At 46.3% G+C, this 25,046-nt stretch overlaps 1 protein-coding gene across 2 annotated transcripts in view; it reads left to right on the top strand.

Annotated features, from left to right (window-relative positions):
- Positions 1 to 25,046, top strand: part of LOC119396839 (acetylcholinesterase-1) — a 129,207-nt gene that overhangs the window by 44,037 nt on the left and 60,124 nt on the right. Inside the window, exon 4 of one of the 2 annotated variants that reach the window (XM_049417251.1) lies at positions 825 to 1,026. The exons of the other annotated variant lie outside the window; for it this stretch is intronic. Coding sequence (XP_049273208.1) covers positions 825 to 975 — 151 coding nt within the window. The 3' untranslated portion in view covers positions 976 to 1,026. Of the gene's footprint in view, positions 1 to 824; positions 1,027 to 25,046 lie in introns of those variants that run through there. 2 annotated transcript variants of the gene reach the window in all.

The raw sequence follows: 25,046 nt of genomic DNA, 5'->3' as shown, positions 1-25,046 counted from the left end.
GAGAAATTTCTATGTCGCGATCCAGGAAGCACGTCACCGCGCGCAACGATGAATTCAGTTTACAAATTAACCTCGCTCTCATTTCTCTAAAACATTTTGGTAAATTAGCCCACTGTTATGTCTCACTGCCTGTAGAGTATCACTGCTGAGCACGTCGTCGCGGGTACGATTTCCGGCTTCAGTGATCGGTAGACTAACGTACCCGTGTATGTTGATTTAGATGTGGGGTGTTCAACTGCGGAGGGAGTGGCGAAATTGTAGTTATCTAGTATACGTGTATCTTACAATCAATCAATCAATCAATCAATCAATCAATCAATCAATCAATCAATCAATCAATCAATCAATCAATCAATCAATCAATCAATCAATCAATCAATCAATCAATCAATCAATCAATCAATCAACTGTATACGGGCGTTGCTTCTGTCTTGAGTCCTCACGTTACCAACTACTCAGTTATTTCTCAATTTAAGACATTCGCCCAGTAGTTCAAATAGAACATTCAGTTATACTCTTTACGGTGTGAACAAGGCTGGAAATGAGATGCTATTTTGATTATAGTAATTTATTTCGTCACTTATACGCTTATAGAGTAAATGGGTTGTGCTTAAGCTCGCCTTGACAATTACGGTTGCTGACTGCGACCGTTTGTATTTAAGGAAAAAAATGCACATCTTGCTTAACACTAAAGAGGCCCGTGAAGCCCGAATTGGACGTCTCTTCTAATTTATCGCGCCGCATTATCAACGGATAACATGGGCTCATTTTCTCTGGTGGAAGTTCTTAGTTCTGACGATGGTATGTCGTTCTTTTTTACGCAGCAATCTGCGGCTTTTCAACAAAAAGCCGTGGCCGCCTTACTCCAGCAGCAGGCGTACGTTTGTTGTCCTCGGTCAAGGCAGAGAAGAGATATCCAGCGCCTACCGAGAGAACTTTTGCGACCAGTGGCGCTCTCGCATTCTTGGCGGCTGAGGACAAGACTCAATATTTCGTTGTTTATTAGCGCGCTTATCTCTCAATCAATTTATCTCTGAATTTTTGTGTCTTCTCAGTAATTTGCGTTAGAGGCAACTTTTTGACGGAAACTAAAACGATAATCAGCCGATGGAACATTGAATATGTTCCAAGAGCTGGTTGGTATAGCACAATTCGTTAAAACCTTTTTTTTTCGCTTTTATTTACGTTTTTTCGCTTTAGTTCTATCGCTATGAATTTCCACGAAATGCCGAGTAGCTTTTTCGAGCTTGGAGATGCACGTGGTCGAATCGACATTTTGTACGCATGAGTGCGTTTCGAGGTCAATTCAAATTTAGATCGCGCTGTCAGTCTGTCGATAAAGCGGTACTGTGACATTATCAAAAAAAGAAAATTCGTCCTCTTCGTCTGTTTTCTGTTCGAAAATTTACCCTCGGCGTTGGCGCGTCCACACGAGTGATGCAAATAATCGTCACGTGATGACGTCACCATGACGGTATCATGACGTCACAAATCGCCAAAATTTGTTAACGTCACATGATGGGTCAAAGATGGGCCGATTCCGGAGGCAGTGCAAAACCAGGTGAGGTGCAGAATGCTTGCAATGCCTCCGATCCTGAAGGCAGTGCAAAACCATGTTAGGTTCAGGAAGCTTTCGAGGGGGGCGGTGGAGGATCAGCACATCGACTGAAGAAAGAACATGGCTTCCGCCTTCGAATCGTCTTAGGCGAATGCATATGGAACCCTGTAAGTCTTTAAGAGTTTACACAACGTGTCATGCGTCTACAGCGCAATGTATTAACTAATGGCTCGCTTCGCAGAAATTCCAGTGTCGGCATCGGTGTCGGCGTCGTTGGTTGTGAGCGAAAAATCTTCTTGTCCGTGACCGAAAAATCGAGAAAATACAAATAAAATAAGAAAAAAATTCGGCTGATCCCCGTCTTGTGGGAATCTGTTACATGCGAAGCAGTCAGCGAGTAGTTCATGCTGCATTTCCTGGCTCTGAGCCAAACCTTACGAGGTGGATCGACGTGTTCTTGTAAGTGTAATAGTGTGCAAATCGTGGGCTTACCAGGAACGTCGACTACATTGGCGCTTAAAGGGTAACTTATGGTCTGACGTAACGTAAGCACTCACATTACAGCACAGACGTCAGTATTAGAGAGTTTTAGTGCCGGGGACCTCAAGCCACCTGCGTACGCACGCTCTTGCGTTCCTGATTACTCCCAGCCGCATCCACGGAGAATACAAAAGAGCGCAAGGGCTTACGTACGCAGGTGGCTTGGGGTCCCCGGCACTAAAACTTTCTATTATCGAAACGAAGTGCACGCTACGGTGTGATGATGTGACTGTCCCGTCCCGGTGGTCTAGCGGTTATGGCGCTCGACGGCTGACCCGCAGGTCGCCGGATCGAATCCCGGCCGCGGCGGCTGCATTTTCGATGGAGGCGAAAATGTTTGAAGCCCGTGCACTTAGATTTAGGTGCACGTTAAAGAACCCCAGGTAGTGGAAATTTCCGGAGCCCTCCACTACGGCGTCCCTCATAATCATGTCGCCGTTTTGGGACGTTAAACCCTAGATATTACTATTAGCAGCGCGCTTCAACTTTCGAGCTGCGAGTTCGCGCTCATCCTGTGTATGTTCTTTCCGTGTGTCCTTTCTGCTTGAGCAGAGCGTTGCAAGTTTCGAGCTGCTTGCCGTCCTTCGCGTGACATTACATTTTTCTGCTATAGCATTCATTCCTTCGCTCTTGTGGCGAAACAATGCACAACAAACGCTCAACTACGTCTGTGAAGACACGTTTCACTTTCGTGTTATACCGATTCCTGTGACAGAGGGATCAGCCATGTTTTTTCTCTCACTCTCTCTCTTGATGACATGAACTATGGGTAATATATATTATCTGAGGTTCTTCGTGCCATAACCGTCGTATGATTATGAGGCACGCCGCAGTGGAGGGTTCTGGAAATTTGGTTTTCTTTAACGTGCAATGACATCGCAAAGTACACGGGCCTCTTGCATTTCGCCTCCATCGAAAATGCGACCGGCGCGGCAGGGATCGAACCCGCGACTTTCGGGTCAGCAGCCGAGTACCGTAACCACTGTACCACCGCGGCGGACATGAGCTATTTGTAACAGGCGATAGCAGGGGGAGGCATTGTTCCGACATGCTCGGTCCTCCTATATCACACAAACGAAAGAAAGGTAAATAAACATTCGTGTACAGCGAAACGCGCTCCTTAGCCAATAAACATTCTCGCCTTGCCCCTAACGCCGTAACAATTTCGTATAAAAACGCGATAAGTCTCAGTATTCCCAGGTGGACCGTATAGAAGTGCGTATTGATGTTCTCTGGCAGGACTTCCAGCGGTGGACACCAAACATGGAACACGAATGCGCATTGGCCCTCGGCTTTAAAGTCATTCGCAGATGGAGGAGGGTCCATTAATTAGTGACACTCGGCAAGAGAGTACTTGAGTTCGTATGTTGTGTTCTTTTTTCGGATGGGTTTCAGAAGTATTGCACTAGCTTAGGATTAGAAAGGGCTTACTCGCTGACTTAAGAGGAGAACAAAAACGGATCTTAGGGGACAGCCTTGTCGGCGCGAAGCACAAATACGACGTAAGACCTGGCGGCGGGTGACATGCAGAGTTGGTTTTGTTTGCTTCGCAAAGCAAAGTTGTCCTGTACATGTTCTTGTTAGAAATTTATGTCCAGCTTCGCTCGCCTTTAGTTGATCCGTATCAAGGAAAGCAAATGTCTAGCCAAGAGGATTGTGCTATGTGCTCTTCGTGTACGTACAGTGCGTCGAGAACGTTTTTTATTCGGCACTGCGTAGAGATGAGGCAAACAGGGCAGGAATAAGTGAACAGTGCGGGCCATTGGCTCCCGAGGACTGAAATACACTAACGCCTTGTTTAACGAAGTCCTGCAGCTCCTCGACACAGACTAATTAGCAGCGGCCAAGCGCAAATTGTTTTTTCGGCCGGGTCTCCGCTGGGCTATGGAGCTCTGTTCAATTATAGCAGCCTTAGAAAAGCAACTTTTGGAGACATGTTTCCAGCATTTGTACAAGACATTGGGCTAGCTGTTCGATTTTTTTTTCGCTCTTGCTTTTCAGGCAATGTTCTTGAGTGCTCGCACGCGTACGTGTTTATACTCGGCACTCCGTGTGTTCGTGTTCGTCTTTCTTCCGGTCTTTGGATTAGCACAGCGGCATCAATATACAGACAGCCGGTCAACATGTACCTTGGTAACGAAGGAGGATGTCCGATAACTCAACTACGCATTGCAGCGGGTTGCTCGTGTCACTGATCTAGGGCGTGGTTATATATAAAAAAGGAAAGTTTGATGTAATTAGAAAATTTGGCTCACCGTTGCCACTTCAAAAATTAATGCGTATTCAATATTATTGCGATAGCAATTATATGGACACTCGCGGAGAATTTTTGCCGCCGCAGTCGCCGTCATGTTCCGTGTGAAGTCCAAATTGATAACATCGCCCCGTGCATCGTATGTTCTACGCGCGAGTAAAAGCGCGCGAGCGCTGGTGACGAACGCGGCTGAGGTAGAGATGAAACGAGCCGGCCATCTTCGTCGCATGAAGGGCGCATGCGATAACATCGCCCCGCGTGCGAGGCCTGCTGTCGATGTCTCCTCAAGCTGATAGGAAACGCCCCACCATCTTTCTTTGGGCGAAGGAGCATGAAGGAGCGCCGGTGGCGGGGGGGGGGGGGGAGGCTGCGTCGCTCGAGCAGCGACTGCGAACTTTTGTCATGAGGTCTCGGTGGCGAGCGCTGGCGCACGTGCTATCTCGACGGACATCAGTAGACGGCTCGTATACCCGTGTACGTGCTGTGCTCTCGTCGCTTACTTCTCGCTGAGACGACGGACAGCAGGAAAACCGCTTCACTCCCTGGAGCGGCCGTATTCGCTTATACCAGCGTTTTATAGAGCTACGCGAAATCGGATCCAAAAGAGTTAGCTGTTATAACCTTACTTTATGTAACATTCCAATTTGTTGCTACCGCATTTATTGCCTCGCCGTTGCTGTATTTTTGTTTTATTGTCATCCGGTGTTCCCTCGCAAATTGAGCGGAATTTGTACTTGACCATCATAAAGTCAAGTGCATCCGATTTTCTCATTGATATATTGTTAAGTACTCCACATAACTCTTAACGGATACTGACAAATTGTGCGGAATTTTGCTAATCATAAAGAATACGAATCCAAGGACACGCTTGAGCGGCTTCGTCTTAGAAAGTGAACCGTTGCTTTAGCGCTTCTTACCTCAGTCAGCGCTTACTTGGCCCGAAAAGCGAAATCTGTTATAGCTTTATCACGAGAAACTTGTCATTTTTTTATGTCGAGAAGTGTTGCCTTATGAAATAGGAAAAAAAAGAAAGACACGTTTAAAGATATGAATGTACAACTCTAAAGGGCAATACAGGAAGCGCGGTTTTTAAGTTGTCGTCGTCTTCGTATTTGCATTGAACTTTTCGCCGAAAAGCCCGAGCCAGCTGCGTTATTAGCGTGCAGCGAAAGGGCTTCCCTCCGAAGAGTCGTACGAGCGCTTGAATCACGTGGTACGTAACGAAGGGGGCAAGCAGCCAATGTCGTCGCTGCTCGAAGTCTTTCCGACGCGCTTTTGAATAACGTCATCTGGCGACCACTGACGACTAGCGGGGTTTCTTTTATACCGGCGACTGTGGTCGTCGTTCGTTTCGTTCTCCGCGCTTTCATTTCTCGCGGATTTCTGTCTGCGCCTTCCAAGCTCGCGATCGCAAGACTTCGGGAAAAAAAAAAGAAAGTGCACGCAAAGCCGCTGCTGCAAGATGAATCACCGTAGGTGAGCGTGCTTTGGAGGATGACACAAGGCGAGAGTTATTAGTCCTGTTTCGGAAGTCGTTAGGAGGTTTCGAGCACGGGGAAGTCGCATGGACACGACAAAACCGGCTGTCTTCGTCGCTTTCAACGAGCCTACCTCAAGAAAATACTTAGTTTCACTAGCGTATTTCCGAACTCCTTCGATCGAGCGGCGTATGGGACGTACACCAGAGCTTTCAGAGGGCCTGCAACTTCTGAGACTGATGGTCCAGCAGCAGCAGTAATTTTGACAGTGGATATTCAAAAATAGCAGTCGAGAACAGCTGCCAGCGGGGTAGTATAAAGAGCTTGGTAAAGAGTTTGGTAGCCTTACTTGAAGGTCCACGTTGTTCCTACTGCGTTTCTAAATGCGTCTTAAGCCCTCGACACTGAGAAAAAGGCGAAGTGATTTTCGCTGGAAACGCGCAGTTCGAGGAGTTCGCGTACAAACGCTAACGCTACCTCAGTAGTAGGCAATCTTTAAAACTATGCAACGCAAATTACTCCAATGCACGTTGATCAGAGCGAGTAAAAAGGCGTCGTAATGAAGTAAATAGGCGCAACCAACCCCTTAAAAAGCGCTGCTAGTTAGGTGTGACCTTGAATATCTGCGTGCATGGGTGTGTACGAGAATGAGGGGTTGCTAAGCGGTGCCTAGTTACTTCATCATGATGACTTGCCAATTAACCCAGCAAGTTCTGTGGAATGAAAAGATGGCCATGAACCATGACCATCTTTTCTATTGAATAAAAATATGAAATATGGCCATGGTTCATGATTTTATATAGATGACTCCAGCCTAAGCTGTTCCCTTATAGGGGATTACGAAGCTAAAAAAAATAGGGAACGGAATCGCCATCATTAAAGAAGATCGTGAGCAAAAATACACAACTCTTTAAACTGCTGTCGAGTTGTAAAGTACTACTGCAAAAATGCTAAGCATTTGTCACACCTAACGCGAACGTTCGCTCGTTTACCCAAACTTCAGCACTACTAAAGCACTTATAGAGAAATTGCGCTTGAAGATAATGGCCTCCGGTCGAGGCTTTGCGTGCTTAACACTGCTTTAACGCTGTTTTATAGCGGTTCATTCTGAATGCGTTGCCTTCCCTCTACAACATCGCATTGATGAAGGTTCGAGTCTTTGCTTTTGTCGTTCCAACTGGCGCAAAAATCACCCGTCGTACGATTTCGACGAGGGTTTGGCGTGCGATGTTTCATAAAGCGAGTTCTTGTTAACTCGTTAACCGTAAGATTATGGTGCCTTGCGCAACCAGGTTCGCGAAAGGGAGGAGCGCTGGCATCAGTGGTTCTTTCGTGCTTCAGTCGTATCACTTCGATGCGTACGCTTAGTCTCTTGATTGACCTGCATTCCCACATGAGCGAATATTTTCGGTCTGCTGTGAATGAAACGAACAGGCTAGCTTCAGCTAACCAGCAGAGCAATGTGCATATTTATATTCGAAAACCAGCACGCAAATGGTTTGCTCTGTTCGGCTGCAGTTTTGGTATCATACTGAACTGGTAAGCTGTGGTGGAATTACGAGAAGTTTCTCCGCGATCGAGCTCATCGTACATAGTCGACGCACGGAATTGGCGGTCATCGCACTACTGTGCTTCTAAACAGCACTAATGTTCTCGCGTTTTGGTTGCCATGATGCAACGATGTAAATTGATCACATTCAAGGAGGACACGTACTTGAAATGGCATGCGGTCATGATAAGGCATGCAGCGTTTCGTGCAAGTTCAGCAGAAAGAGGTTCATCTACGGCGCCAAAAGTTCCTAAAATTCATATACGTCAGAGCTCGATATGCCAATTTCGTGAATTGTGGAAGGTCGTGTAGCAGCCTTCGGTAATAACATGATCAACAAAGCGTTTGACAAGAGCCTGATGTTATGATCAATTTTAGCGTAAGAATGTGTTTCCCTTTTTTTCGAGCATGGAAGGCACTTAAGCTTTCGTTGGGGTAAATGTCAGCCGTACAGTTGCTGCACACACACACACGCACGCGCGCACGCATTAAAGATAACAAGTAACTTCCCCTAATGCACCTTTTAAGTCAAAATTGTCTGTCCTATTGTCGTAACTGGCCAACAAATCGGGCCCGTCGGAAATCCTTATCCTTCGCAATCGGGCTTGGAAGTACTAAGCAATGTGTTGCACAGTGTGTGTGTGTGTGTGTGTGTGTGTGTGTGTGTGTGTGTGTGTGTGTGTGTGTGTGTGTGTGTGTGTGTGTGTGTGTGTGTGTGTGTGTGTGTGTGTGTGTGTGTGTGTGTTGACGAACATCGAGTGAAGCGAGGTAGGCATCTTCTCGCAAACGCATAGCTCTACAAACATTCGCACTGGGGCGAACGAATTACGCGCGGTTGATACCGCCCTAATCGCGTAGTCGGCGTATGCTCACAGGCATATGGGTGAACTTGTCTTCCGCATGCAACCTCGTACACCTACACGTTGGAGCTCAGGTTTCATTAACGCCGCGACATGCTGGCTGTGGGACCCCACACTTCTCGAGTGGTGGCGAAATCGCGCAACAAGCCGAGTAAATAAAGCAACAATACACTGGAAACCGGTGGCGGGCTTACTGCACACGCTCGCGGTGCATCGCGCGGTGCATACAAACCGCATCACGGGAATGTCCCCTCCCCCCTCAGCCCCCCTTTAATAATACGCCTTGCTTCAACATCCACGCAACGTCCAAGTTTTGGACTGTGGTCTCTAACGGTGGTCGTCAGGACGATAAACCCGGGCGCCAGGCGGACATCCGTTGAGTGCGCGGAAGAGCCGTACCGACACGGAGCGGTCGTATCAAGGACGGGCCGTCATGTAGGCGTCGCCAAAGACATCACGGCGAGCGAATCTATACGGGAGAGATGTGCTTAACTGGTGAGCTTGTAGCCCACGCAACGTGACTGTCGTTACTTGATGAACGCAGGGTAGGCTAGTGAAAATAACTAGCGCTAACGCGGTCACGATATTGGTTATGTTGTGTTGCGAATTCGTCTTGCACATTCACTCTTAGGGTGATCTCCATGTGAAGTGCCAAACATCGCGTGTAGCAGAGCGTACGTGAGTGTGAGTGAGTGAATAACTTTAATAAGTTCCTGCAGGTTTCCGGGCTGGGTTCCCGCCTAGGAGTCGCCCGAGAGACCGTGTCTCTCAGCAGCTTCCTTGGCCTGCTGGATCGCCCAGAGTTGATTGTCTAGTCCTGAGCTGAGCAGCGCGGCCCGCCAACGCACCCGAAGGTCTTCATTGGAGGCCGCGTCCCTAGTTTTGCGAATTAGCGCTGTCCCTAAAATTCATTATTAGTGCCTCTCTACCTGTTCTGCAGACATGCACGCTACGCGCCATTACAAAAAGGAACGCTGGGTCAGATCGTCGGACTCTTATAATATGCGGGGGGCACTGTTTCCTATTCCCACTGCCGCCGGGTACCCGCCAGTTTCCCGTTACACGACGAGTGAGCGTCATAAAAGAACATGCACGCAATATTAAATGCCTCGTGAGGAAGCGGTGGGCATCACTGGTACCGCCGAATACGAAACAGAACGAGAGGTACAAATTAAAAGAAGAAAAAACTAAGTACAATCGCAGCGCACTGCAGACAGTCGGCTGCAGTTCAATCTCTCGACAGCGCGAGGAAACGTGGAGTATTTTAAAAACGATAGTCTTTCTTGGGGAACTTAAACGCAGAAATTTTGGTTTGTCTTTCTGTCTGTCTTTCTGTTTGTCGGCACGTCACTCGATTCAGCCACCCGGCCAAAGTTGAACCACTTGCCCAAGGGCCAGCCATCTTGAACGGCTGACTAGGTTCATACTTATGTACATTGTTGATCAAAAAGCAAACATTACGCATAACTGAGGCACAATATCACTAGGTAAGTATTAGATGGTGTGTTCCTTTAATAGAAAATACATAGATACGTAATTCTAGAGACCCTAGATTCTTAAGCTGCGCTGAAAATGCCACTGCGCTGAAACTTGCCTTCCTCCGTGCCCTCTGCACGAGCTCATTGTTGTGTTTCGGTTTCGGTTCAGTATTGCACTCTACGAATGCCATGGGGCGCCACTCTGGCATTCCTGTTTTACCCAGGCGACGTGTAAATAAAAGAGTGTGTGGAGAGTACTCGTTCAGTGCGGACGTTTCTTCTGCTTCGGCGCTTCGCGCCAAACCGCGTGTTTGGGCTGGCTGGCGTCCCCGCTGGTCGCGTTGGTCACCGCCGGTCTTCGCCAGCTGCTGCGCCGGGATTACCAGCCCGCATCACAGCGCTCGTGTTTCCCGACGTATTGCAAGATGGCGTCCATATCTCACGCAGCGCCTCTTCTATCGTCTTTAGACGACATTTGCAGCGAAGCACGCAGATACGCGGCCAATTTTTTTTGGGTACAGACCGACATGCTCTGACATTTATTTTTATTGGTTTTAATGACACCCGATAAGGGCAGCACATGCACCGGTGTGGCAAACTGTTATGAATAGGCATTACCTGATGAGGTGAAATGCTTAGTACGAACATGGAAGGTTGAGCATGCATAACTTGTGTGTTTTCACGGGAGGCGCTCAGTAAATAGTTTGCAATACTTCCTTGCATCGGATGACTTTTGCACAATGCCAGAAGAAGAAAAACTAACGAGATGAAAATTGATCGGGCACGACGCGTACTTGCGTTCGCATCTGTGATATTCATAGTGTTAAGCGCGGAATTGAAACGACGAGGACGGGACAGGGAGTAAAACACACGCAAGCGCTAACTTTCAGCGATGATTTATTGTTCCGCGCCTAACACTACGAATATGTGGCGCCTACATGGCCAAAAATCTACCCTTGCATCTGTCATGTTCACGTTCACATTAACTCCCCGCCTCCCCTTTTTCAGTTAAGCTTAGTTATGCTCGGCAGTTTGCACTGAAAGGAGCAGTTTGTTCAACAGTTTGATCGTATACGCAGAACCTATACAGCGAATTCATCTACCAATTCAATCTGGTATAAAACATGTTCGTGGGTCTCGCATTTAATTACGCGTTCCATCTCTTGTAGGCTTCGCAGTTTCGCTCTCTCCCAAACCTTACCTCCGCCCCCCTTTTTCGAAGCAGTCTAAGCGCCCTCTGTAAAGGAGGACTTATGGCGAGTATTCAATCTTTATACAGTAATTCAAAAGAGGAGCTGAATGCTATAATCTATTCGATGATTAATCGGGGTGCAGCATCGGTACATCGAAGAGACAATAGGAGACGGCGTTGATGGGATTCGCCGTTGCTGTAGGCGTTTGTACGTGGCCTTTGATGTGAGAGCCTGCGACCCCGTTCATTCAGGCTCCCGTCGTGATTTCAAACAAACGATTCATTCGGCCAGTATCAGTTCATTTCGCGGCGCGTCGCTGTGCGTTCTTCCGCAAGCGCTGGAGTATACGGGACACGAACTTCGCCAATCGCTGGCTCTTTTATGCCCGCAAATTTCACATTTAGTTGTTGCTCAGAATCATTTTTATCCTCGACTGCATAGAAGCAAGATGTACTGGTGTTATTCGCAGTACAGCAAATGCGAGTTAGGCTTCTTTGCCGCTTGGTGATGCTTCAAAGGGGCGTGCCGTGCTCCTTGAAAGCGGTGCACATAGCATTCGAGTCTCATGCACATTCAGTTAAATGCAGAGCTCCAGGCAAGTAGCCGGGAGTTTGAAGGGGGAAGGGGGGGCATATTCCACTATTTGTTGTAGTAGGAAGGATGGATTAAACATTGCTGCCAGATGCATAGCAAGAACTTTCATGTGGCGCGTGGGTCACTTTTGTCTAGCTTATGAATTATAGTGGTAACTGTGATTAGACGTCGACCGCTTTAAAACAACACGAGTACGAGAATGCACACCGTAAGTGAGGGGAGTGGGTTTAATTCAATCCGCCATCTTTGAAGGGCCCTTTAGTTAGGAAAACTTCAGAGAGTCCTTGCAACGAAGTGGGAACTACGTCGCAATACTCCACGCGCAGGAATATGTACACGTGCTTACCAGGCATCGAAGGCCCTTACATGATATCAGATTATGTGAGACCAGCACCTCACTCAAGAAGCGTTTGCGAAGCTTATATCTGTCGTTTTCGGGGGTACAGTGAGCGATTGCTCTTTCCTGCAAGGAGACCGTTTTTTGCTGGGGATATTAGACCCGCATTCGCCGTTCATACGATCTTCTTCCGCGGCAATTAACAGCGCACCGCTCATCTTACCAGGATAAGGACGGGACATTAATTGAGTGATCGATTGTTAGTGATCGACTCATTCGTCTATTCTCTAAAAGACAACGAAGTGGCAACCTTCGAATTATTTTGACCTCGTGGCTACCTTAATGTACATTTCAATAAAACCTTTGATTGATTGATTGATTGATTGATTGATTGATTGATTGATTGATTGATTGATTGATTGATTGATTGATTGATTGATTGATTGATTGATTGATTGATTGATTGATTGAGTGATTGAGTGAGTGAGTGAGTGAGTGAGTGAGTGAGTGAGTGAGTGAGTGAGTGAGTGAGTGAGTGAGTGAGTGAGTGAGTGAGTGAGTGAGTGAGTGAGTGATGGTCACCTACCGTTCGACTGATTTAATGATACTGATTGAGTCACTGATGTTCAATGTTTCAATGCAACAGTAATCGTGTCTGAGAGACGCCCTAGGCAGAAGCGCTGGAACATTTTTGGCGAGATTGATTCCCTAACGTGCGCTCTCCACAGCGGATGGGAATCGAACTGGTAACCTCACACTTGGCAACCGAGCGTCATCGCTGCCGGACCAACACGGCGATTGAAAAGTGGCAGAGACTACACGCCCACTCCAGGCGCCGTGATCACCTTCGAAAAACGTGCCCGGATCAGATCATAACCGAATAAAGTGGTGTAAATGCAGCCGTCTCTGAAATGACTGCCAAATAGGGAAGTGAGGGAGAGAGGGTTGACGATGCATCCGGTGTCACTGTCGTCGTGGACGACACCAGGCGGCGGACGATGTGCGTGTGCGGGCGTCTTGGGACCCCAGACGTGCCCCGCTCAGATCCCGAACGCCTCGGAATGCCAAGTGAGCGCGCACCGGAAATGAGGCGCAAGAGCACCCCGCAGCGGGGCGGTGCCGTCGCATCCTCCGCTGCACACTCTCACGCAGTGCTTTTGGGCGTTGTGAGAAAGCCTCAACACGGTTGATGGCGCTCCTGCTCTTCGTGCCCTCTTTGTGTTCGGCGACACATTTACACACCGTTAAAGTAATACCGTGCAGTGCTGTTGAACTGAGCTTTCAAACTTACGCTCGTTTCTTGTCATAAGAAAATCGTACTTTCACTGCATGATGCGTAAGAGCGGAGTCATTCATATCCGGTGAGCCATTGAAACAGGCCAAAAAGCAGAGCGATGTCACGATGATCGACTTTTGAAAGCAATAGGTCGTATCCACCCCTTCTCATCGTGGAACGGTCGGCTGGTACAAACTGTTGTGTCAACAGTTGGCTTCCATTAGCTCGCTTGTATTTTCTGTGTTGGTACCACAACTCCTAAATTTATATCTCTATACCGCTATTTTGTCGATCGATACACAGTTTCTTTTTTAGAAAACAAAGCTAAATAGGCATTTCACGTCTAGTACCGTGAAGTAGTTCCAACTACGGCCATAGCGTACATAGCGCTACAGGGTTGCTCCAATAACGTTCACTGGGGGACAATATTAAATACGTACAACATCTTGTTCCTCGCCGGGTATAAGAGTCACTTGAGTGGGAATAAACCAGGAAATACTTTCGGCTAGCCAAGGATATATCCATCAGCACTCGTCCAATAAGCGCACACTCAGACACAGTGCACTCTATTAAGTGACGCGTTGTATATAGCAAGGCCACTCCAGAGTAAGGCGGCGGGGGTGGCCGCTCGATCGTATACTGGTCCTTAACGGCTCAGTGGCTTTGAGGCGCTTAGGAGCCGGAGTTCTCGATGGCTTGCGTCACGTATCTGGCAATAGCAACACAAACCGTAAACGGGTGTGTACGCAACAGATTAGGTTTTCGAGAAAGGACGACCGTGTGACAGAGAGGCGACTCAAGAGCCGAAACTATATTGCCTGGATTTAACCTTGAGCCGTTTTGCTTTAGGGTCCTCGATGAACGATTGGATCCATTCGCGTGATCTTCAGCAGCAGTCGAAAAGATTCAATAATAAAATAACTTGAGATCAAGACAAAAATTATTCATATATTGCTATGGAACAGACCGTGGTGGCAGAGAAGGAAGCAGATATTCCTAAACAAATTAGCACTTAACTTGTGGTAAGGTTTCAGGCAAGCGCTACTTGAAGTACACTCGGCAGCAAAAGTTTACGGGACGTGGGCTCCACTGTAACTGCGAATTTATTCTCTGTTAGTGTGCGACGCCTCTAATCTAGTGGGTACTTTTATGCGTCGTAAGAACTACCGTGGGATGGAACATTAAACTTGAGGCTGTGTTTCCAGACAAAGCTGGAATATAGCTTTTTGGAAAATTTTGCGTCCCTCAAGCTTTTGCTGCAGAGTGTACAATGCATCTGAACCCCTTTACGCACTGTTGATTTTAGTGGTGACGCAAGACGTTGAGCAAGGCAACAGATAGTTAAGGTTGGTTGTAAGAGGAAATGAGTTCGGTATGAGAGAAGACGGTGCAACACTTGCAAAAAACCTTTAGGGAGCAGTACAAGACGGTGTCAAGCGAATCCATTTTAGGCTTTGGTTCGTTGTAGCGATACATTACAGGCTTTAATTAAAAGGCCCGTTTCTTTGTCCCTCGGTAAACTAACCTGGAGTGGTTGACTCTCAGCACTTGCTTGGAACAACAAGACGGCTTGTTTGGGGAGCGGGCGAAAGACAAACTCTCATTTCTAAATTTACCCAGCTGCCCCAGTGAAATTTTTCTTACGTCGCGAAGTTTGTCTGATTTTTGCTATTTCCGCTCTTTACCTATGTGTCTTCATTCACTGACAGAGACAGAGAAAAAAAAAAGAAGCTCCAGATACGTAAAACTTGTGGCTAAGAGTATGCGTTTACTTTCAAATACAATTTATTACACTGATTAGAAAACCAGTGACTAGCTTCAGCCATACGTTGCCGAAATCTGTGACGTTACATGTAGTCGCTTCAAAAATTTCAAGGCAACATATCTGTCTTTCTTACGTCTCTTGTATGCGTGCCCAGCACCCGCACTGAAAAGAATCAAGCCGTTGCGCCATTGCTGTAATGAGTCAGCATAGCTTAAAACTAATAGGTTCTTCGAAGTCCCGTCGTTTATAACTGCATAATTATTATGAGATTGTCCAACTGCGTTAGGTAAACGTTAAGCTGTGAACGCAGTTCACACACAAGACAATGCATAGTATGATGCTGGCTCCAACCGCTTAAGTTAGCATTAGTTAGCCTACAGTTACCCGGGATGATTATCCTTCAATACAGCGAAAAATATAGTTTTTTGTTCTAGCGACGAATTGTAACTCCACTTTGGAGTCCTTGCCTCTAAAAGTGCTGTGGGTTTGGAATATGCTGTGGACATTACCTGTTTAGGTTTCTCATCGCTAAGCATACGAGGAACTTTTACGCATTTAGCATTCATCACGCGCTACCGCAGTGGCTGGGAATCGAACGCGTGGCCTCGTTTTTCAGAAGCGCAACGCCATGGCAACAAAGACACAGCTCCGGCTACGCAGCTTGTTAGAACGCCGCAAAGACCGCGGCTCTTGAACGGCAGCCCGCTCACGCATCAGAAACGTTGTTGCCTTCTTTGTCGACATTTATGATTCCTGTGCGGAAGCTCTGCTCGCTGTGCGAATGTATTTCGCATTCCTTTGAGCGCTTTATTGTTCATCCTTTCAATATACCTTGGTCCTTACCGCAACGCATTCATTTTCTGCGCGAACTGCTCGCTGTGTGTTCGCAAACAGCTCCTTGGGGGTGCGCGCAGCGCATACTCTCCTCAGCGATCGCGCTCTTAATTATCGCTTGTCAGTGCGCGCGTACATACACGTAGTACACGCGTACGCACGTCGTTTTGCTGCAGCTAGCGCCCGTCACTGAGTATGCAGCGGCACAAGAAATACAGTGAGAGAAAAGCGCCATGCCTCCAGGCCCCGGAGGGCGGGGTCCGCCGCATCGTTTGCGCAGGCAACAATTCTTGGCTGGTCATCAAGAGTTGCCACTGTTTTCCGGGCTGCACGCGTACAAGACCGCAGAAAAGTAAGAAGAACGCCAAAAAGAAAATGTCGCGGTCATTCGGTGAAAGGGCTGGTAATGCATAACCGCTCCACGTGAGCTGCGACGGTAATACTTAGTTGCCAGTCAAAATTCATTTTGTTTTCATTTATGTTTTTGTATGTTTTCAGGTTTTTGTTACTTGGCGGACGAAGTCAAGTGCAGACGACCTTGTGCTGGGTTGAGTGTACTTTCTGTCACATTTTTGATGCGAGAGAATTAATGTCTCGCGCGCCATTTCCATGACGTTATTAGCAGCGACGTTTGGAAAAGTGCCGATGTCCCGCGAGCGCAGCTTTATGGAGCGATGTTCATTAAATTTCTGAGCTATAAAGCTAGTTGAATGGAGGCCTGTAAGACACAAATCTTGTTTCTTTGAATGACACGATAGTTTTTTTTTAAGACTCAACATAATTGCGATGAAAGCATATTAAAGCCGCAAGCAGTATAGAAAGCCGCGCGGTGGTACAGTGGTTACGATGCTCGGGCGCTGACCCGAAGGTCACGGCAATCTCATTTTCGTTGGAGGCGAAAATGCTAGAGGCACGTGTACTTAGGTTTAGGTGCACATTGAAGAACCCCTGGTGGTCAAAATTTCCGGAGCACTCCGCTAGGCGTGCCACATAATCATATAGTGGTTTTGGGACTTAAAACACCGGCAGTTATTACTACTAAAACAGTGTACATCGAAGTATTGAAGAATGTTATTTGAAAATTCTTCTGGCCAGGAAAGCAGAGAGTACCGTTACAGAATACTTCTGTATTGCATATGCTCTGCGATAAATTTATTCTTCGAAAAAAAAAAAACGGAAACCACGTGAAAACTACCGCTTAGCACTTGCGACATTAAAAACAATTCTCCTGAAGTAAAGTGCCGCTGTTTGAAAGAGAGCGTTCGTTCGAGACAGACTAACTTTCAGAGGCGGATATTGTATGAATAATGAGAAAATATTGCTACAGGTACACTATATGAAGGCACACAGATAAATTACAAAGCACACACCAGTCAGAACCAGTTCTGGTGCCCAGAACCGAAAACGAAATAGCTGGCAGCTTGCTTGACAAATATAGCGACCATTTTGTTTTTTAAAGTACTGCAAGTCAAGCACACACATAAAAAGAGCACCTTCGTTAACGTAATACAAATTGCGAATATTTTGGGGAAACCATTCCTTGTGGGTAAATGAAAAAAAACGAAACACGCATTGCACGACGTACTCGTGTTTTGTTCTTGCGAGTATGCTGAAAGACTGCCACATTTTGAATGCTAAATGAGATTTCTTCTGGCAGCGATGAACCATGGATAATTAGTAGCGCGCTGTAATTGAGTCGGGTTTCGTTTATACAGGCATGAGAGTCATTTACTTAGCCGCCGCTTTGTGCTGTTATTCAATCGTTGTTGAACGATCGCTTATCTTCCCCAACTGTTACCTCTTTCAAAGCGACAGCATCATCCCCTTTAGCAAAACGAACGGCAGTTAACGACTCCCATTGGCCTCTTCTCCCTCCCGCTTCACCTTGTTCGTGGGGTTTGGCTTAATTGTTTATCGTGTTCGTGCTCGCCATTCGGGGCTTGTCACATTAACGAAACGCCACTTCGTTTGTTTTTTTTCAGTGATTGTAAAGTCGATTAGTGCAGAAACTTGGGCTTTTTGGCATTTGATTCTGTAAGTTTTTTTCGTTTCCATTGTATCACAGTCAGTGCAAGAGAGCAATGGAGGAACAAACGCAGTTATTGTTGTGTTATTTCCTCTCTGCGTCCTTGTGTTGGTTGCACTAATCTTAAAAAAAAAATGAAAACAAAAGTCGGCAAAATCTTACATGAAAATCGAGGAAATACACCAGATAGAAGCCTGTAATTTGGACACGTGTGTATCTGCTGCCAATTTTTACGCGAAAACATTTCTTGGCCCCTGCCAGAGACATTACGATAGCTTCTTGTCTCGGTAGTTTCGGTAGGATTCTGTCTTGAGCCGTCTCAAGCAGCTAAAGGACAAAAATATGAAATGAAACTAACAGTTTTGATCCAGACGTTGAGTTCATTTGCACGTCAACAGCTCAAGGTCACGTGATTTGGACAGAACCGTCATGCATTACGTCATAACATCGCCGTGCAATTTCAATGAAAGGCAAAGTTCCGCCTGGCGTTGCATGAGCATCGCTATTCAGCCTGTGTCAGTGGCTGGCCCTTGTCCCTGGAAGTAGGAGGTGGCGGGGGTGGAAGGGGGGGGGGGGGTATGAGGTGAGATGAGGGGGGCAGTAACTTACGCCGTGCCGGTTTAATAAGAACTAATAGACAATCAAGCCAATGAAAGTACAGGTGATGCTATTTGTAGTAATTGTGATATAAATGAGAAGCAATTCAAGTGGACGAAAAATGTAGCTTGCTGCCAGCAGGGACCGAAGCTGCGACCTTGGCATAGCGCGTTCGATGCTCTACCAGTTGAGCTACGGCGGCGGTCATCCTCCCATCCATTTTATGGGGCTTATATGTGCATTTAAACCTCGGAGTACTAATCAGCGCCGCTCACGTGGGTCCAATAATTATTAAAAATCGTAATTATTGCTGGTTATCAATAATGAATAATGATTAGTAATTAATACTCTTACGTGGTTCAGAAAACCTGAACCACGTAAGCACGAAAAAAAAAAGAGACATAAAAAGACATACTATTGCCAGGAAAGCGTCCACTCATGCAAACGTGTGTCAGAACATCTGTACCAGCAAAAGTTCAAAAAATAAAATTAGTACATAGTCACCACCGATTTTGCCAAGTAGCGCTTGCCCTGTGATCTTTCGTGGTTCGTAGTTTTTTGTGCTTTCAGAAGCTATGGATCAGTAACAACTAGCCCGGTCACAGTGCTTCTGTATGTGTGCCCCAAGAACAAGTGCCGGATCTAACCACTGGAGGCATAAAGCTGTGCTTGAACCTATTCATTTGTCAGCTGGCGCCACAGTGGTTGAACACCGGCGTTTTTGGCGCTGTTTAGGCGATACAAAGTGCGTTCTCACCTGGCACTAAAGTCTCTTGGGTTCAGCCAGCGCTAGGAGCTAAATCGAGTTGAACCATTAATGCTTTCCTGGCTTTCCACACCGTGTAAAGTGGTGTTCAACGTGATTAATGAACAACGCCACACTTCGCCCGCATAGCGCAAGCCGCACGGGTCGGGCGTCTGTGTTGCCCGTAGCTGTCAACTAACGCCGTTTATCTTTATTCACTTGCGAGCGGGCGCAGGACTGGGAAAACACTAATAACAACGTTTAAAGCGCGCGTATGAATTTCTTTCCTTTACCTCGGCGAAGCATGCTGAAACGGAGTTCATAATAAAGACGGAAACGTTTCCATTCCTTGGGGTGCGGACGCAAGCAAGTTTCTTTAGACTCCTCCTTATTACGAGCCAGGCAGTGCTGGAGAAACAAAAATAGTGTTGACGTCACTCACACAGCGTGCGCTGCTTTAGCGCTGACTCTTTGTTGTCGCTTGTTCTTTAGAGCATTGGAAATTATAAGCTGTAAATAAAACGGACGAAGTCGCATAGAAACCGCGGTGTGCACCATGAGTGTAGGTGGGGATGCCCAACTCTATAAAATATGGTGTCAGAAAAGTAAGTCTGGTGTTTTACGTGGTAAATCCACTGTACGACGGTGAGAGACGCCGTAGTCAGGTACTTTGGAATTAATTTGACTACTTGGATTTTTGACTACGTGGAATTTGATTACTTGGAAAAGTGTGGTCAACTCTACGTAAGTACGCAGCTGCGAACGTGAACCAACAATATTTGGTTTTAATTGTGCGTAATCGTACGGTTTTCCTATATATTGTCTTTGATTTAGCTATATCTCCCAAGATAATCTCCAGTCTCTGTGATTAACTCTTTATTTATCAGTGGAAGCAGTTGCAGCCACCGTGGTCCTGAAGCTGTGACTTTATCGCAATACTCGGTGGGTAACTAAAAAAATGTAATTTGCGCGGAAGCATGGGTAGCTGAAATGACGTATTTTTCGTGCCTATCTTCTCAACGACGCATACCTGTGTTTGAAATGTTAATAGAAAATACCATTGTACTTTCGTAATGTTTTGTTAAAAAATCCAACCGTGCGACGCGCGAGGGAAGAATATTATACTTAGAGAGGGCATTTTGGCGGCCGCCTACCAGCTTGAAAGGTTGACACCTATTCTTGCGCCCATGCAGAGCCATACAGCTCTGACAAATATAACGACAATAACCAGCGTCAAATATTCCATTATTCTGCTTGTGTTATCAATATTTAGCTTACATTTGTTAATAAACAGAGTGAAGAGCTGAGAAATGTCTTTTTACTGACATCAAAAATTGTGATATTAGTAATAATATAACGGCATTATTAGTAATAATAGTGCTGTGACGTCAACGACGCAGAAATTATCGCCATTGCAAGCCTTACATGTTGTGCAACGCAAGGTCGTCTATCGAAGAAGGTGTTTGTTGGAAATATTGGAAATATTGGCGTGATTGCTGACGCGAAACGCAGGCCATCGTATTATTGTTATCGTTATCGATGCTACAGTTTTCTGACTCATGATGTGATATCGCATGACCAGGATTTGGGGACATGTGCACGTAGCACCATCTCTGCCTGCCGGAACCGAATGGGAAATAGGCAAAAAAAAAATCATATCTGACGAAAAAAATCTATACTTACCAAATACGACTCCCGGTTATATGCAGAATAAACCAACTGGAACATTCTGGTAAAAGTACAGTGTCACACTACGAACCGTGTGGCTTCCCGGAGTGTTTAATATTTTACAATGGGACCCCACGTGTTTCTAATGGGCGGTGTTCAATTGTCTTGGAAAGCCACACGCTTTGTAGTGTGATGTGGATCTCTGCTGTATATAACTGGGAGTCGTTTTTGGTAAGTAGCTTTTTCCCTGAGATATAATTTTTTTCCCGCCTATTTCCCATTCAGTTACGGCAGGACGCAGTTACTGCCGCCAACAGATGGCGCCGCGTACAGATATCCTCAAATCCTGGAGATGGAGATGCTGGCAAAGGAGAGCGCTGGCGTTTCAGGATATGATATGAGTCCTCTCTCTAAAAGTGCGGTGCAACTCAGTAATGTATAGGAACACCGGAAGCGGCACGCCATGGACGGGCTAAATTGGGTCGCGCGAACACAGCACGCAAGTCGAACGTGTGCTTTTGTGATAACCTGACAGAAGGTGATAATGAGGCGCACCGAGTAAAGGGAAACGGAAGAGAGTGATACTTACTTGCCCTTCCACTGCTATCTTCAGTCATCATGTTGAGGAAAGCTGAGAGATAAGGGCTGAGAGAGTACTTGGGAAAGTAAGCAGAATGAAAGAAGGAACGGAGGTCGTGTTGGTGGTGGTGGTGATGTTTGTGATGATGCCACGAAAAGAAGAGATAAAGGAAACCCGATCCCGTTACATGTGTATCTCAAAGAAAACTGCAATCGCCTTTACAGTCTGGCGCGTGGACGCGCGGTATGTTTTGGTCAACTTGAAACAAGGCTTGAAGCCAGAAAGAGGGGAAGGAGGGAAAGGGGGAATGGAAGGTCCGTAAAGACTCCACGCGACAGGATACCGGATTGTTTTCGATAGCGTGAAATCTTAACAATGTTTCCTGTTGGAGGAGTCGGTTGTAGTAGCGACACGATATTTTATAGCAGTGGAGGAAACGAAAGAAGCATGAGGGAAGAGAAGACCGTGAACAGGTTCTTCACCCTTGTTCTTATTTTGTTTCCTTCATTGCGCTCAAGTGCCTTATGTCGAGATGAGGTTCCTCTGCCGTCCGCAAAAAAAAAAAAAAAGAAACCTTTATTAGCGCCACAACCGCTGTTGAAATGCGAAGCTCCCGACGCTGTGGTCAGACAGTGGCCCGCTTGCAAGCAGCCGAAAGTCACTTCGGTAAGTTCTGGGTACTGAATCACGAGCCCCATTAGACTGCCCGAAGTATAAGCTGAGATGGCGCGTTCGCCTGTCCATATAGGAACTTTTCAAAAGGGCCGTACTCTTCCGCATACTTATTTTCAGGCGCGTTTCTTTCACCTCCGCCCGCGGGAACGAGACTCAATGCCCCACAACTGCGTGGGCGAAAGAATGAGCCTTTCCCATTACTCATTAATTTTCATGAGCGAACTGAAAACAGCGGTGACCTAAACAAGCAACAACGAAGACAAAAAAGAGAAGATAGCTAGAACTTGGGGACACAAAGGCAGGCAGGCAGGCACACAGGCCCACACGTGGTATGAACCTCATTTGCTGAGACTGCGCTCGGAGCTCGGTATTCACACTATAAGCGCGCGCGATATGCGGGAAGCACACGAAGAACAGCTGTTTAAATACGAAGGCTGCGCGAGAGACGGAAGAAAGAATGCTTATAGGGCCGTAAGCTTGATGGAAGTAGGCGGGGAGGAAAGGTGGGGGTCGGGTGACTCTACTTCGAACAATCTTTAGTTGGCTGAGGTGGTGCGGACGATCAAGCATCAAGTTCGTCGACGAAAGAAAGAAAGAAGGAAAAGCTAACGAAAGGTTATGAAATCAGCAGAAAAGGGAAAACTGTAAAACAAAAACACATATTAGGGAATAACAAAAGCCGAGGTCTTATCGCGCACCTCACCTATAGCTCCCCTTATACCAGAGGTTCTTACTCACTGGGATGCTGAGGTCAAAATTCAGGGCCTTCATCCTCGACGAGTGAGGAAGGAGAGCGAACGCGATCGACCTTACTCTTCCTAATTTCTTCAAGTCTTTCCCTAAAGCTTCCTAGCCGTCTTCCCTGTTTATATTAGCGCATTGTCGCCTCGGGTTAGTCTTTGCATTTGCATACGGGCCTTGCGGGCGCTTGGTTGGTCGTCTTCTTGCCCGCCAATTATACTTATTAACCCCATCTTGCAGTCATCCGGCTCTGTCTTTCTTTTCTTGTTTGTTGCCGCATTTTAGTTGCTCTCGTAGTCATTATACATTCTCTTATTTTTTTTTATCACCCCCTCCTTTCTGGCTGTACCTTGCAGCACTCGTAATTGGAGCGCATATCGGTGAGGTGAGCTCTTGTTTTGCTGGAATAACGTCCTTCGCCATCTTATGCTTTCTGTATATCGTGGCAAGTTTTCGTCTCGTCGTAGCGTTTGCCAAAAAAAAAAAAAACACGTCTTTAGCAACGCATTCATAGTAGTTCTGGGGACTTTAATGCGGGTGTGAGCGAGCTAAGGGGGAAATAGATAAGCACTGAAACAAATACTAGGCGCTTGGCTAGCGCCGAGTGCTCGCTGACTGTGCTACAGAAGCTTAGAAGATTACCTAACTGCCGGTGAGCTATTTCTGTATGGCGGGGGAAGCAGCAATACTGTGGTGCATACACGCTAGGGTTTCATGCATAACTTGACTGGTTCCTCGCACGTCGTTACTTTATCTCGACACTGAGAAGCGTTATATTTGAGTGCCCTGGATTAGAGTATGTCACTTATTTAGTAGAGTATTCACTAGGGAAGTGACATAGTATCATCAGAGTATTTATTGGAGCACTTTCCTGGTATGTATGTGCTTTTCGATACAATAATTGTCCAGTAGTTTACGACCAGAAGTACCTTTGCTTTTTACAGACAGTGCGCTGTTATAATTGGTGCGTTTGTGAAGAGGTGTCTTGCATAGAAGGACAGTTCAAGTCAGCATAAGCGAAATTGCGTAGATTGTCCATAGGTTTGTAAGGACTGACACTTCGCATCTTCGACTGTGGGTTGAAGAGAAAGTTTTTAAAAGCGTACATGCGCGGACGCCATGGATGAAATCGTGTTTAAAGTACTGTCAGAGCATACTCATACGCTCTGGGTGTCATATATTATCGGCAGCGACGTTAAATTAACAATCCGTTCACAGTGAATGATTACAGATATCTCTCACATCTTTCTTGCGGATGTGTCGAACGAAATACATTGATTTGTAAACAGCCATTTTAATTCAACCGTATAAGAAAAAGACAAGCGAAATAAGGCGGCACATGTGCTGTTATGGGTTCTGTCTTTTGCTTGTCCGTGTTTTATGCTGGGACGTTGAAGGTATACTGCTGCAACCTTCCTCAATTTTTATTCCAAACAACTTTTTTTATTTTTACGTACTGTGCACTCACACGTTATTAGTAAGTGTGTGTATGCGTAGCTCCGCACAAAGATACGTGCTCACAATTTTACCTTAGAAAGTTTTGTTTCGATCTTCGTCAGCACGGTCTTTGACTTCAATCTTTTTGCACTTAAATAACATAATATATTATTATTATTATCGTCTACCTTCGTTCAGTATGATGAGAAACCGTCGAACAGAAAATTTCGCTGGAACCTAGGTTTCGACGAGGGTAAGTTTCTTCGTCAGAGCCCCAGCTGCGTTTCTTGTTCGACGAGTCTTCACCATTCCAGGAGCCTCCATCTTCGCCTGAGCTTCTGTCTTGTTTGTGTTTCGTTTAATGTTCAACATCAGAAACTTCTTAGCTCGTTGCAACAGGGATGTATTAACATATGTTCTGTAATGAGATAAAAAGAAATCATTTTCAGCTATGAGCACTTTCCTTCGTTAAATGACCCATTGTCTATCGCCGACTATGTGTGTATCACTATGTATCTGGTATTAGTGTTCAAACATTGCCCCCACGCTTTAACGACCCCAATAGCGTATCATCGTATCAAATATATAAATAGACTGTCCGTGCTGTGACCAGGCTATGTGCGGTACGTATGTTTAACAACGCACTTCCAACGTTTGTGTCAATGCGACGCGCACTGGATTCTAAGCACAAGCGCTGGAACGTAACACAAGTTGAGTAGAGAGATGTCTTAACTGATGCCGTTCAAAATGTTTCAGATTCAGCCAAAATGCGTCCGTCACCCACGTCTAAAGAAGGGACTTGTTTTTGAAGCCGTTCCCACGTCTCGGCTTGAAAGAAAGACGTCGGGTGTTTAACTACTT

This window comes from Rhipicephalus sanguineus, chromosome 6 (assembly GCF_013339695.2).
Source record: "Rhipicephalus sanguineus isolate Rsan-2018 chromosome 6, BIME_Rsan_1.4, whole genome shotgun sequence".
Lineage (NCBI taxonomy): Eukaryota > Metazoa > Arthropoda > Arachnida > Ixodida > Ixodidae > Rhipicephalus > Rhipicephalus sanguineus.
This window is presented reverse-complemented; position numbering and strand designations above follow the sequence as displayed.